The sequence below is a fragment of the Lygodium microphyllum genome, chromosome 27 (assembly GCF_053477565.2).
Source record: "Lygodium microphyllum isolate KBCC chromosome 27, Lygodium_microphyllum_v1.1.10, whole genome shotgun sequence".
NCBI lineage: Eukaryota > Viridiplantae > Streptophyta > Polypodiopsida > Schizaeales > Lygodiaceae > Lygodium > Lygodium microphyllum.
In genome coordinates this window covers 114,995,232-115,008,001 of record NC_141161.1, presented here as the reverse complement: position 1 = coordinate 115,008,001, position 12,770 = coordinate 114,995,232, and the positions used below count along the sequence as shown (strand labels likewise).

The window sequence follows — 12,770 nt, the reverse complement described above, 5'->3', positions numbered from 1 at the left end:
TCATTGTACACTGTCTCTTTCTCTCCCTTTTCTCTCTACGTTCTCTCTCTCTCAATCCTACGCTTCCGCACCGCTGCACTCTGACATGGTATCAGAGCAGTGTTTGAGGGCTGACTGAGCTCAGAATCAACCTGAAAAGGAGTTTCCATCGCGACACAAATTTGCGTTTTTTGCGTTTAAGGGCAGACAGGAGGGCTGCGGCTTGGAACAAGGCTGAAACGAGTGTGGGCGCACAGGAAAGGAGTACAGGTGGTGGATTTGCTGCTGTTTACTGCTGTTTGACGCGGAGGAAGTTTGAGTTTTCAACCTAAAAGTGCAGGTTTTGCTTTTTCATCGCCTCCGGCGGGTGAAGAAGCTTCGTGACGCGGAAGAGCCTTAGCAGGCTGAGTTTACTCAGTCAGAAGGGGCTGCTTTTGCGTTTGAGAAGGCATTGCAGGTGAAGATGTCTACAGAGATGGACTTGGAGTTCCAGGCGATTATGGACCGGAAGGTGCCTGTCTTACCGGCTCTTCCTACAGATCAGAAGCTCGACGGCGACAACTACCGCATTTGGGTCGTTATGATGTTGGCCATTCTTGAGTCCTATGATTTGGCGGAGTTGGTACAGGAAGATATTGACCGGCTGTCGGTAAGAGATGAGTCCAAACTCTCTTCCGATGCTCGTGCGGAGATGGCCAGGGCCCAGTCTCATTGGGACAAACTGAATGCCAGGATTTGATCCTTTCTCTTTCTATCATGCACTACAGCCGTGATCGCTCACATCGAGCACTTGACGGTGGCTCGTGAGATATGGCTGGAGCTTGATCAAATGTACAATCGGATGACCCTGATGAAGAGGGTTTCTTTGGAGGTACAGATGCGGACCTTGTCCGTCAATAAGTCTTCTTCGCTAAGGGAACACATTAACAAGCTAAGGCAGCTACAGATGCAGGTTCAGAATGCGGGGAAGCCAATTTTCTTCGAAGACATGGCAATTACACTCTTGTCCCAGTTGCCGCCACGATTCGGTACATTTTACTCTGTCCTTATTGCTTCGGGGCGAGAGTCTACTCTTCGGTGGGAAGAGTTGGTTCCTATGGTCTTGGACCAAGAGGAACAGCTAAAGGGACAGAATGCTTCCAAGACGGAGGCGTTGACAGGTCAAGCCTCTCAGAAGAAGGGGAAGGACCAAAAGAAGAAGAAGGGGGATAACAAGTCCAAGAAGGACAAGGAGAAGGACAAGGACAAAGACTCCACATGCCATATTTGTGGAAAGACTGGCCATTGGAAGAAGGATTGCCCTGACAAAGACTCGAAGGACACCAAGAAGAAGGAAACCAAGGATTCTGGAGTGGTGGCTGTACCCTCATCAGCTGCATTTCTACATTTAGTTGTCATTGAGGACGCTTCACCGAATGCTTCTGATGCTGCGATGGCGGCTTCCCAATCTCGAGAGTGGATTATTGATAGTGGTGCCTCACGGCACATGACTCCTTCATCAGATGGTGTTGCCCAGCTGCGACCTTCGCGTGGACAGGTTCTCATTGGAGACAGCTCTTCAGTTTCTATTGCAGGTCGGGGTAAGATGCAGCTTATTCCGGATGGACGAGGTGGCACCCATACCTCAGAGGTTTTGCATGTACCAGGATTGGGGTACCATCTCCTTTCAGTTCATAAGATTTGCTCTCTTGGTCTTCTGGTGGAGTTTGACAGTTCTACAGTGCGAGTCCTTGATCGTGAATCGAGGAAGGTTCTATCATCTGGATATGAGGAAAACGGCATTTACAAACTGAAGTCTTCCACTGCCCTCTCTACTCTTCTTCTTACCTCACAGTCACAGTCTGAATTATGGCATGCTCGGTTTGGTCACCTGAACTATGACTATCTTCGGAAGGCGTCACGTGGACAGCTTGTTTGAGGGTTGCCGGATATAGTGGTGAGCCAGCAGCCATGTGTCTCCTGCATATGGGGGAAGTAGCATCGGGATGCCATTCCCCACACAGCTTCGCGGCGGTCTACTTCACCGATGGAGCTAGTATCTACGGATCTATTGGCCCTATGAGGAATGAGTCCCTGCGTGGGAGCTCGTACTTCATGCTGATCGTGGATGCCTACAGCAGGATGACATGGGCCTACTTCTTGGCACTAAAGTCAGAAGCTTTCTCGCACTTCAAGGATTGGCTTCTCTTTGAGGAGAACCAATCAGGCCGGAAGTTGAAGACCTTGCGATCCGACAAGGGAGGTGAATTTGTGTCTAATGAATTTGCTCGGTTTTGTGCAGATAGAGGAATTCACCAGGAGTTTGCCAATACCAATACTCCTCAAGAAAATGGTATTCTAGAACGGAAGAACCGCAGTGTGATCGCGATGGCGCGCACCATGATGGAGCACCGACAGACCCCTCAGGTTCTGTGGGCCGAGGCTGTGGCTACTGTAGTCCACATCCTTAATCGATCCCCTACTTCGGCCGTGGAAGGGATGACTCCATTTGAGGCTTATTTTGGGACGAAGCCAGATGTTTCTTACTTTCGGGTCTTTGGGTGTGATGCCTATGTTCACATTCCCAAGGCTCACCGTGACAAAATTGAAGCGGCTTCCGGAAAACAGGTATTTGTTGGCTACAGCTCCCAGTCCCAAGGCTACCGACTGTATGATCCCGTCAAGCGGGATGTATATACTAGCCGTGATGTGCGGTTTGTGGAGGTTCCGGCTTCTTCAACGGGTGAGGAGCATCCCGTTCTTGGAGATCCAGGGGAGAGTTTGGCTCCTTCTACAGTTCCACTGGAGCCTGTGCCGTTTGATTATGATTCTGTTTCTGACACAGAGTCTACTGTTCCACCGGATCCTTCTGAGGAGTTACCACCAGTGGACATTCCAGAGTCTTCTACTGATGGAGAACGACGAGGGGAGGTTCGGCCTCCTCCTCGCTGGGCCCGTGACACACTCCGTGATTCAGGGATCGAGGGGGTTCCTGAGGAGTGGGGACCGCAGGATGGTCCGCGGCGGTCACGGAGGCACCAGGCGCATTCTTCGGAGCTTGTGTGCTCCAATTATTGTTTGATGTCCCGAGTTATGCAGGATCGAGAGCCCACCTCCGTGAAGGAGGCTTTACAGTCCGCCCCATGGAAGAAAGCTATGGAAGCTGAGTTGGAGGCTATTGAGAGGAATGGCACTTGGTCACTTGCGCCACGCCCCCCGAAGAAGAAGGTGATTGGAGTCAAGTGGGTCTTCAAGACCAAATATCTCAGTGATGGTACTTTGGATAAGCACAAGGCTCGCCTTGTTGCTAAGGGTTTTGCCCAGCGCCCAGGGATTGACTGGCATGACACCTTTGCCCCTACAGCTCGTATGGCAAGCATTAGAGCTGTTCTTGCTTTGGCTGGCCATAGGAGATGGCCTGTTTATCAGTTGGATGTGAAGTCGGCCTTCCTGAATGGTGATTTGAAGGAGGAGATCTACGTTGAGCAGCCTCCTGGCTTTGGTTCTTCAGATGGGAAAGTCTACAGGTTGAAGAAGGCCCTGTATGGTCTCAAGCAGGCCCCGCGAGCTTGGAACGAGAAGATTGATTCGTTCCTCCAGACTCAGTTGGGATATTGGCGGTCCAAGGCCGATCCGCAGCTGTATGTTCACACTTCCGGGGAAGGTTGTGTGCTGTTTGTATTATATGTTGATGATTTGATTGTCACAGGTGATGATGCACAGCAGGTCCAGGAGACAAAGTCAGCTTTACATCGGACGTTCGAGATGACGGATTTGGGGCTACTCCATTTCTTTTTAGGACATGAGATTTTTCAGTCTCAGAGGGGGATCTTTCTCTCCCAACAGAGATATGTACAAGAGCTCTTGGTGTCTTTTGAGATGGAAGATTGTCGGGCCCTCTCTACTCCTATGGATCCGAACTGGAAGGCCACTTCCCACTCAGCTTCTCCTTTGGCGGATGCTTCCCGCTATCGACAGTTGATAGGGTCTTTGATTTGGCTTCTCAACACCAGGGTTGATCTATGTTTTGCTGTTGGGCTCTTGGCAGGGTTCATGAGTGAACCTAAGACGGTGCATTGGCAGGCTGCTCAGAGGATACTTCGGTATCTGAGGGGGACGTGATTTGGGGATTCATTACCCCGCAGGGACAGATGGGTCAGATCTTGTACTTGCAGGTTGGAGCGACTCGGATTGGGCCGGTGACGTGGACCACAGGCGGTCTACTACAGGTTACTGCTTTACTTTGGGTGCAGGTGTTATTTCATGGAGTAGCAAGAAGCAGCCCACGGTAGCCCTTTCGTCTACTGAGGCGGAATATCGGGCCGCATCTTCCACCACATGCGAGGTTGTGTGGCTTCGGAGATTGTTGGAGGAGCTTGGGTGCCCCCAGACTCGTCCTACATTGCTGCGATGTGACAATGAGAGTTGCATTGCCTTGGCAAGGAACCCTGTTTTTCATGCCCGGACGAAGCACATTGAGATCCAGTACCACTTCATCCGAGAAAAGCTTCTGGATGAGACCATCACTGTGGAGTATTGCAAGACGGAGGACAATCTTGCGGATTTGTTTACGAAGGCGCTTCCTCAGGCTCTACTTCGGCAACATTCCAGATCCCTCAGGCTTCTGCCCTGCCCAGGCTCTGAGAGGGGGTGTTAGAGAGGATCACAGCCAGGTAGGTGCAGTCCAGTCGGACTGCTGCAGTCGGACCTGCAGCAGTCGAACTGCCACGTGGCAGTCCGACTGCCTGCAGCCATTTTATTCCAGGCTGCGCCCTATTTTGGCGCCCCGTTCTAGGTGATTTTTCGCCTATTTATTGCTGACGTTTTCAGCAGTCTGTACACTCTTCTCTGTCGCAGATTACAGACCGGTGCCGTGCAGATTTCTGTCTCTGTTTGCAGATTTCAGATAGCAGATAGTGCAGACTGCAGCAGACTTCGAGGTGGACAGCAGGTCGCATCGTCGGGGTGGAGACACGCAGTCCAGCGCACTGCGCCCGTGTATATCTTTGTATTCAACATTCTTTATACAGCAGATCTTCATTGTACACTGTCTCTTTCTCTCCCTTTTCTCTCTGCGTTCTCTCTCTCTCAGTCCTACGCTTCCGCACCGCTGCACTCTGACACAAGTAGGTTCACAACCATATCTTTCGAGAACATCACCTTCCCCATTTGGAGAATCTCTTGCTGCAGTTGTAGATTGTTGATGTAATCTTTCATTGGTGTAAACTTGTTCAGGTCCAAAGTTCGTATTTGCACCTCCAAAGACACCCGTTTCATGGGCATTGTATAGAGGCCCATTGTATGCTTGACATGAGTAATACTTACCGGTGTGCATGAGAGAAACATGAATGAACTAATGTGAGCATTTAGTTTGTCCCTATGTGCTTGGGCCTTCTCCAAATCAGATTTCTTGGATGTAGAAAGAAGTTGGGATCCTTGACCATCAGATAGTGAATCTTCTTGGTCACCATCTTGCAAGATTATAAGGCTCAAGATTGGCCTCTATCACCACCTTCTAAAGGCAAAAGTCATCTCTATCTATTTATTGATCCCTAGGAAGTGCAGGTAGTCATGATCCATAAGGGCCTAGAAAATCCATGTCCATCTCAGTACACATCCTTCTCATGCCTATAAAATTCAACACTTCATGGGTAGCTTCCCTCTAGTGACGAAAATTGCAACCGGCTAGGACTTCCTCCACTCAATCATTGGGTCTTCTTCACCGCTCCAAGTGATGAGAACTCAGAGTTTGCCTCATTTGCCAAAAATGCAGTTTCTTTAGCATCTGTTGTGTTGAATTTTGCAAGAAATCGGGTCCACAAGCCTCCTCCTGACAAAATGTGAGTCCAGGTTGCCCTCTTGGTGTGAAAGTAGTAGCTCGAGCGCCCTCCAATAGTCGCCTGATGCACAGTCCACCTGGCTTACTTGTACATTGAAATGCTACTCCTTTCACATGCCGAAGCCTCTTAAATCTGTCCTCCTTTGTAGCAACCTACTACTACTCTGAGACCATTTTAAAGTGTGGATATAGAAGCAGATGCACAGACTGATCAGAAAATTGAGAGAGAGAGAGAGAGAGAGAGAGAATATACTAATGTCTCTAAAAGGGCAATGTGGCCTATGAGACTACAAAATATACAAAGAAATGTATCTCTCATCTTAAAAGATAGAAGATATGCCTATGAGACTAGATGTTAGGCAATATACTCTTTAAGAATGTATCTCTGGTGTAGATGTAAGTGATATTTGTTATAAGGACGTGGATTTTTTTTTACTCTAGTTAACATTTGGATTAATTTTTAATCAAATGTTTAAGTATGTGTTGCATATGTGAAGTGCAATTGAGATTATTTCATATTTATGAGCCAAGGACCCAAGGAAATCAGTGGATGTCAAAAGGCCAAGTTGTCTTAAGTAATGTTGCATAAATACTAGGTGGTATTTGGTGCGAGAAATTGGCCTTTTATTAGCCATGAGTGTTAGTTGGTGACACTAGGGATTTGGCATTTAACAGTACTTAATGCTAGTCCGGGGGCTAAAGAAGTCTTAAGAACACTTGGGAGACGAATTGGCCTAGCCAATTTAATTGTTGGCTGGTTAAACTAAATTTTTGGGTACTAGAATAATTATTACATTAATTTTCAGAATTTTAAAGCTGAAAATGTGAGTGTGCAATGGAAGAAGGAACTCGAACACAAAGAAAGAAGACAGCAGGAAGATGAAGGAAGAAAGAAATCTCACGGAATACGGCTTCCATTGTTGGCATGTTATCTTATCCTCAGAGGCATCCCCCATGTATGCATTGGCCATAATGGGAGTGGTTACATTGTTTGGGTTGTTTGGCATGTTTGGTCCAATTTTCACTTTTGCATCCAACACTGACTTGTTCTTTGTATTCACATCTGCTGCATCATGCATTCAGTGACCAAGATCATTGCATTCCCTCCAGCCACACCTGCTGCCTTCAGAAGCCAAGATCAAATTCAGTCACAGGTGCCCTGTTGCATCACAGTAGGCTCATTTGATCTGCTGTGTCATACTGTTGCTGCATCAGACATGAGCATCAGGCGGCACTGTTCATGTCAGTCCACACTCACAGTCTGCACTATTCATGCAGTCCACACTCAGTCTGTGTTGTTCATTTTATCCACACTGTCAGTCTAAACTGTTGATTCGGTTCTCATTCTCAGTTTGCGCTGGCCGTGCACCTCGTGTTGATCAAGACCGTGGCAAGACAGAACTCGGTGCATTGTTATCTTGACTGCATTATTACAGAGGTGCAGAGTTATCGCCAGCATACAATCTATCAGCACAACTATTACTGTTCAGTACTACTCTTTATTCGGCGTCACTGCTCAGCACAAGACATTTTAATTCGACAGCAACATGAGACTGTTACTGTTCAGCATCACTGCTCAGTACAACCATCACTGTTTTGAGAGAGAGAGAGAGAGAGAGAAAGAGAAAACCTCTTCACATGATGGCTTTGTGTCATCATGTATCTTGTAATCCAGTAATCTTGTATTTTTTTCGTAATTAATACAATTACCTTTTACGAAAAAAAGAGAGAGAGACCGAGAAGGGCTTACGGGGGAAAAAAAAAGAGATCCCGAAGGTGAATGATGTATACTTGAGTAATGAGAGCAGAATATGTATGTGTGCGCACACGTGCGTCTCACTTAGAGAACCTCATACTGACTGACGGAGTTTCTCACAGACTGTCTGAATTGACTGCATGTGCTAGCAATAAACACATCAAATAAACAACCAGGTTGGACCTGTAAAATGTGGCTGACCTGCTGTCCAGAGTCACCAAATAATTAAATAATTAGTCCCAAGGAAAGTTCCCTACCCCTATTCCCACATGCAAACAATGCCGCAGATAATGCACCTAATCCACTGTGGTCGCCACAGACGACAGTGCCTCAAATGATGGTTCAACCATAACAACAGTGGCCTCAAACAATTCCTCCAATGGTGATTCAACAACAGTGGAACCCTACCAACTGGAATCAACAACCCCAAGTCTCAATAGGAGCTCTGAATCAGAACCAAAATAGAGGACCCTCTGGATCAACCCAACCAGTATATACAGTAATTATAGAAGCTTTCCAAAACCCTACTACAAGTACTTCAAGAGGTGAAAATCTGAAGGACTACTTATCCAACTCAGTTGCAAGTATCAAGAAAGAGCTTATGGATGTGATTACAGAGTAGCTATAGACGCTGAAGGTGAATACCGCCAATTTATCCACCCCTGCGGAAGCTGGGAGAGATGTGATGCATTCTAATACATGGTGCAGAAAGTGTCATCAAGTGGGACATTTAGCCACTGAATGTACCCAAAAACCAACCATTCCTAGAGCCTTTTGTTCCTACTATTTGCAAAAGAACCATACAGAGGATATTTGCTCCTTGAAAGAGATGCACGAATGAATATGAAAATGCTGCGCATGGAACTGTCTGCCCTGCTGTATACTGGCCGACTGCCTGCCAACAAACTGCTGTCCACTATTCATGACCTGATTTAAACAGGAGCTGAACTCTAACATATGATTGCTACTATATACTTGCTACCATTGTGCAATGATATGAAGCTCAAGAGACCTCCTCTATGATTAGATGTGTTTGCAATGGAAATAAGTCTGCATTGATGCCAGTGAAAAGAAAATGATTGATTGTCCAACATACTGATTCATTGAAGATTTAGGCTCTACTACTGATGATTTCAAGTCTTTATGGATGTGATCCATATCTCGTGCTAGAGGCTGGAGTCTAGCCTTGTCTAGCACCTGCGTCATGCTTAGTCTAGAACACCACATACGAGGTTTGCTAGCACTTGACTCAGCTCAATCATAGTGTCTTCAACTCAACATAGAGACTCCTTCCTGATCTGGTGTATGTATCTGAACCCCTCATCCATGTAGGAGGGTAGCTGCTACTGTGATTGAGCCTTGGTGACAGCATGCTGTTGCTACTCCAGCTTATTCTCTGCAAGCCTCAAGGTAGACTAGGAGGGATTGGGCTGTTCGGTCTCCTCCTCGAGCACCATCAGTGATTGAAGAGGCTCTCCTTCTGAATTTTCTTCACTTACTTTTGAAGTATCTGAATGAACAGATCTTTTGGCATCCTCCAGAAAAGAAAAGTTTAGTTGGAACTCGAAACATTTAATCTATGCAAATGTGTTGATTTCCAATAGTCCACCATAATCAAGACCTTGTAAACCCCTACTGGAATGGGTGTGAGTGGCAAGTCATTTCTTGAGGGGAGTTGGACAAATTAGTGAGATGTCTATGCCCTCTCTGGCAATAAAAGATTGTGATGAATGGCTTTTCAGAACTGGCCAAAATTTTCGAACTTGCAGGGAGATTGAAATGGATCTGAGCATGAGGACAAGGGATCCAGACATGCTTTGATTTTATTCAGACAGGCTACCACACTGGCTCAATGAACTGCTGGGTTGCTATGGATATCCTCAGCAAGTGAATCGCTGAGAGTTCTATGGCCATCTTTTTGGAGAGCTTCAAGTTAAGTTTCAAGAGAGCATAATGTGCTGTAACTGTACCAGAAACTCTGCAAGGAGCATTTGCATGAGAGACAACCAAAGTACATCCTGATTCTGAAGTGTTGGATCAAGTTGGTTGTTAAACTAGCAGATAATGTGCAACTGTCCTTGAGCACAGGTGCTCTTGCTTCAGTATTGCAAGTAACTTGCATTTTCAAATGGCTTGTTTGCCAGATTGGCCTTTTTCAGGTCAAACCCGAGCTTTGACATAAGCTGAGGAATGTAGTCCCACTAGGTACGGCCAAAGGATTATTCTTTTAATTGAATCAAGCCCTTTTTCTGCTCAGTTACCTAGTTACTGTTTTGAAGTACGAATTTATTGGGATTAGCAATTGCTGCCAAGTTACAAGAAGAGTGTGCTCTAGAAAAACCTCTTACAAGAGAAAGAAGCATATGATGGTGTGATGTTTTCAGCCCTCAGAAGACAGCCCGTCCTCCATTAATGGGCTCCAAAGGAACAAAACTTGATTTATTCAAAAATGTGGTCTCTGATGCCATAGAATCTGGTATGAAAAAAGGAGGAAACAATCCTACTGGTGTCCACAAGGTTTCGTTGATGAGAAACACGAGAGATATCAGAGTCAAAATTTGTGGTGAAAGTTTCTGGCCTTGGATTCATGATTTTAAGAAAAAGCACAATGTCTTTAAAAACCAACTTGACTGGATTTCTGTGATGTCCTTCATTTGTATAGTCTGTAATTGATGCAGAGATTAATCAAAGTGAGTCTGGATAAATGTAAAATGCAGAAGTTGAAGTTGAACTTAGACACCATGGCTGCATGCCATTTGAACACATTGGAGCTAAAAGATACATCTTTCAATATAGCGAAGACGATGGTAAAGTTCATCTACACAGGTGTAGTTGAGTCTAGCACCATGGAGCATAAGGGTATCGAAATCTTACAAGCTGCACACAAGGTTCAGTAGCTTTTGCATTTTGAATCACGTCATTAACAGTTGAAGATATGAGTGTGGTCTTGAAGATAAAAGGTTTCATTTTGGATGCCAAACTGCAGTATGGAATTGAACCTTTGAAGGACATCTGTGAAGTGCAAATCAAACCCTCACAAGGTGGAAATTCAAATCTTCTGGATGTTTTTGTGTGCCTTTCAGTGAGTTTATTATTGATTGGTCTGTTGTTTTGTTCATAGAGAACTGGATCAAGCTACTGACAGCTGCCATTGAAACCAACTCCAATGTCCTTATGCTAAAATGTGCTCGATCTATTGATGATGTTATGTCAAGGCGCCTGGAGGATACACATATGTTGAAAAAAAGCTTCTCAGAGTCTGGTCACACTGCCCCAAATCAGCTGTTTAATCCTTCCCACTGAAACCTGATCCAATAGGCAAAATAAAGGGAATTCCTTGTAGATGCACACATACATGGGTTTGTGTTTATTTTTTGGTTTTTGGGGTCGGGGGGCACATGGGTGGTGAGGAGTGGTCATTTGTGTTTTGGTTGCTTGTGGTGGATGTGGAGAGTCCGAGTGGAAGGTGATGGTGTAATCATAAAAAAAATTGCACATTGACAGCACTCTGCAACTGCTTTTACTATGGTTTAAAACTGTACATGGCAATAAAGCCTTGTATCTTTGAGTCCCCTTTTCATGCCCATTGATCTCTTGATACTTATGCCTTTTGGTACCTCAAGACCTGATTGACTCTGTACTTGGAGTTTGAAACATCATCTTGTTGATGGAACTGATCAGTGCTTTGTAATGTATAAATGTCCATGATCACGTATGTAACAGTGATCATCCTGCGTTCCTCTGTCAGTGTGCATTTTTTGCATGGCTCCAGTTGGTCCCTCCCTAACCTCTGTTTCCTGAAATCAGTGGGAATCATTTCTAATGTATTATTGGTGCTTTCTTGATCCCATGTGGCTTATTTGAGGATTAAGGGGCTGTGTGAGTGAGTGGTGAGGCCCACTCCTTCAATGAACTCCACCCTTTTTACTGGGGTATTTTGTCATGGCCCCTCAAAGGCCTTAATGGGAAGCACAAAATAGAAAATATTATCTTTCCCTTTGAACAAAATAGAAAGTGTGAACTTTTGAAAGAAAAAGCCAAAAATTTATATTGGTCTATTTCTGAAAGTATAAGTAGTGCTTAGCATAATTTTTGAAAAGAAAAGGGCAAGAAACAATGCTCCCCCCCCCCCCCCCCCCAAGCCCCCAAAGGTTTAAAAAAAAAACCAAAAGAAAAAAGAAAACAAGAGGAAAAGAAAAAAAGCCTTTTTGGATTTAAAGGTTTAAAACCCTCCCTAGAGAGGTGGTGGTATCTCTTGATCTAATAACACATCGTGCATCAGCACATGTAGCGTTTCTTTGACTCGATCTTCATTCCATTGAGTTGGTCCATGCAATTCTTTGGGGTCATGTTTACAAACCTCCTCGTGTCTATCCTCAATTGCTATGAAGATGTACAAATGTGGTTCGAAGTGCATTAAGTGCAATAAGTGTGATATGAATCTTCTTGCTAAGTTGTATTGGATTCACCCAATTGCCTTGGATGATAGAGTAAAAGATTGAGATAACAAAGTGGTGGAGCGTTACTCTTGATCACATGTAAGCTCGTATAGGTGTGCATTAGGGTATTGCATCACTTTTCTTTACTTTGATAATCTCATGTTATTGAATGCTTGTTGTGCATCATGTGTGCTACATCACCATCAATGGTCTCTTCATGTATTGCCATCCATCAAAATGATCCTATTCCAATTGTGGTTCTTTTGGTGTAATATAGGCTAGTTTTCCATTTCTTTGCTCTGTATAGAAGTGTTGGTGAGACTAGTGTCTCAAATGGCCGTAGTGTAGTCCATAGTTCTCGGAATTGTATTTTTGCACATTCTCATTCTAGACCACCTAAGTTTGCAAACCCATATGCCATTCTAGCATGTATAGCATCTCATGGGGAATTGTGGTCCTTTAAGAGAGCTATACATAAATACATGAGACTAAACAATCTCTCTCCTGCCAAGAGTAAATTGATGATTTGATCTAGTCCTAAACTTGAATAGTTTCGAATACCATAATTTGATTCTTTCCTAGATTCCTCAATAAATTTCTATCAATACAAAAAGTTTACAATGCATTTGCATGTCATTATAAGGCTCACGGCAAGTTTGAAATTAGTGAAATTATGAACAATGCATTTGCTTGTCATTGTAAGCCTTGTGACAAGTTTGAAATCGGCACATTGTAAATTGCATATAAGGGAATATGATTGAACACTCCCAACTTGTCA

General features: G+C 44.8%; 1 protein-coding gene across 7 annotated transcripts in view; it reads left to right on the top strand.

The window, feature by feature from the left end:
* LOC148012731 (uncharacterized) overlaps positions 1–11,537 on the top strand; it is a 55,374-nt gene extending 43,837 nt beyond the window's left edge. For 6 of the 7 annotated variants that reach the window (XM_087668733.1, XM_087668737.1, XM_087668739.1 and 3 more), the window contains 3 exons: positions 10,271–10,441; positions 10,540–10,594; positions 10,675–11,537. In XM_087668733.1, the coding sequence (XP_087524859.1) occupies positions 10,271–10,441; positions 10,540–10,594; positions 10,675–10,856 (408 nt within the window). In that variant the 3' untranslated portion in view covers positions 10,857–11,537. Of the gene's footprint in view, positions 1–7,148; positions 7,485–10,270; positions 10,442–10,539; positions 10,595–10,674 lie in introns of those variants that run through there. The other variant, XM_087668740.1, reaches the window with a different exon arrangement.
* The last annotated feature ends 1,233 nt before the right edge of the window (positions 11,538–12,770 follow it).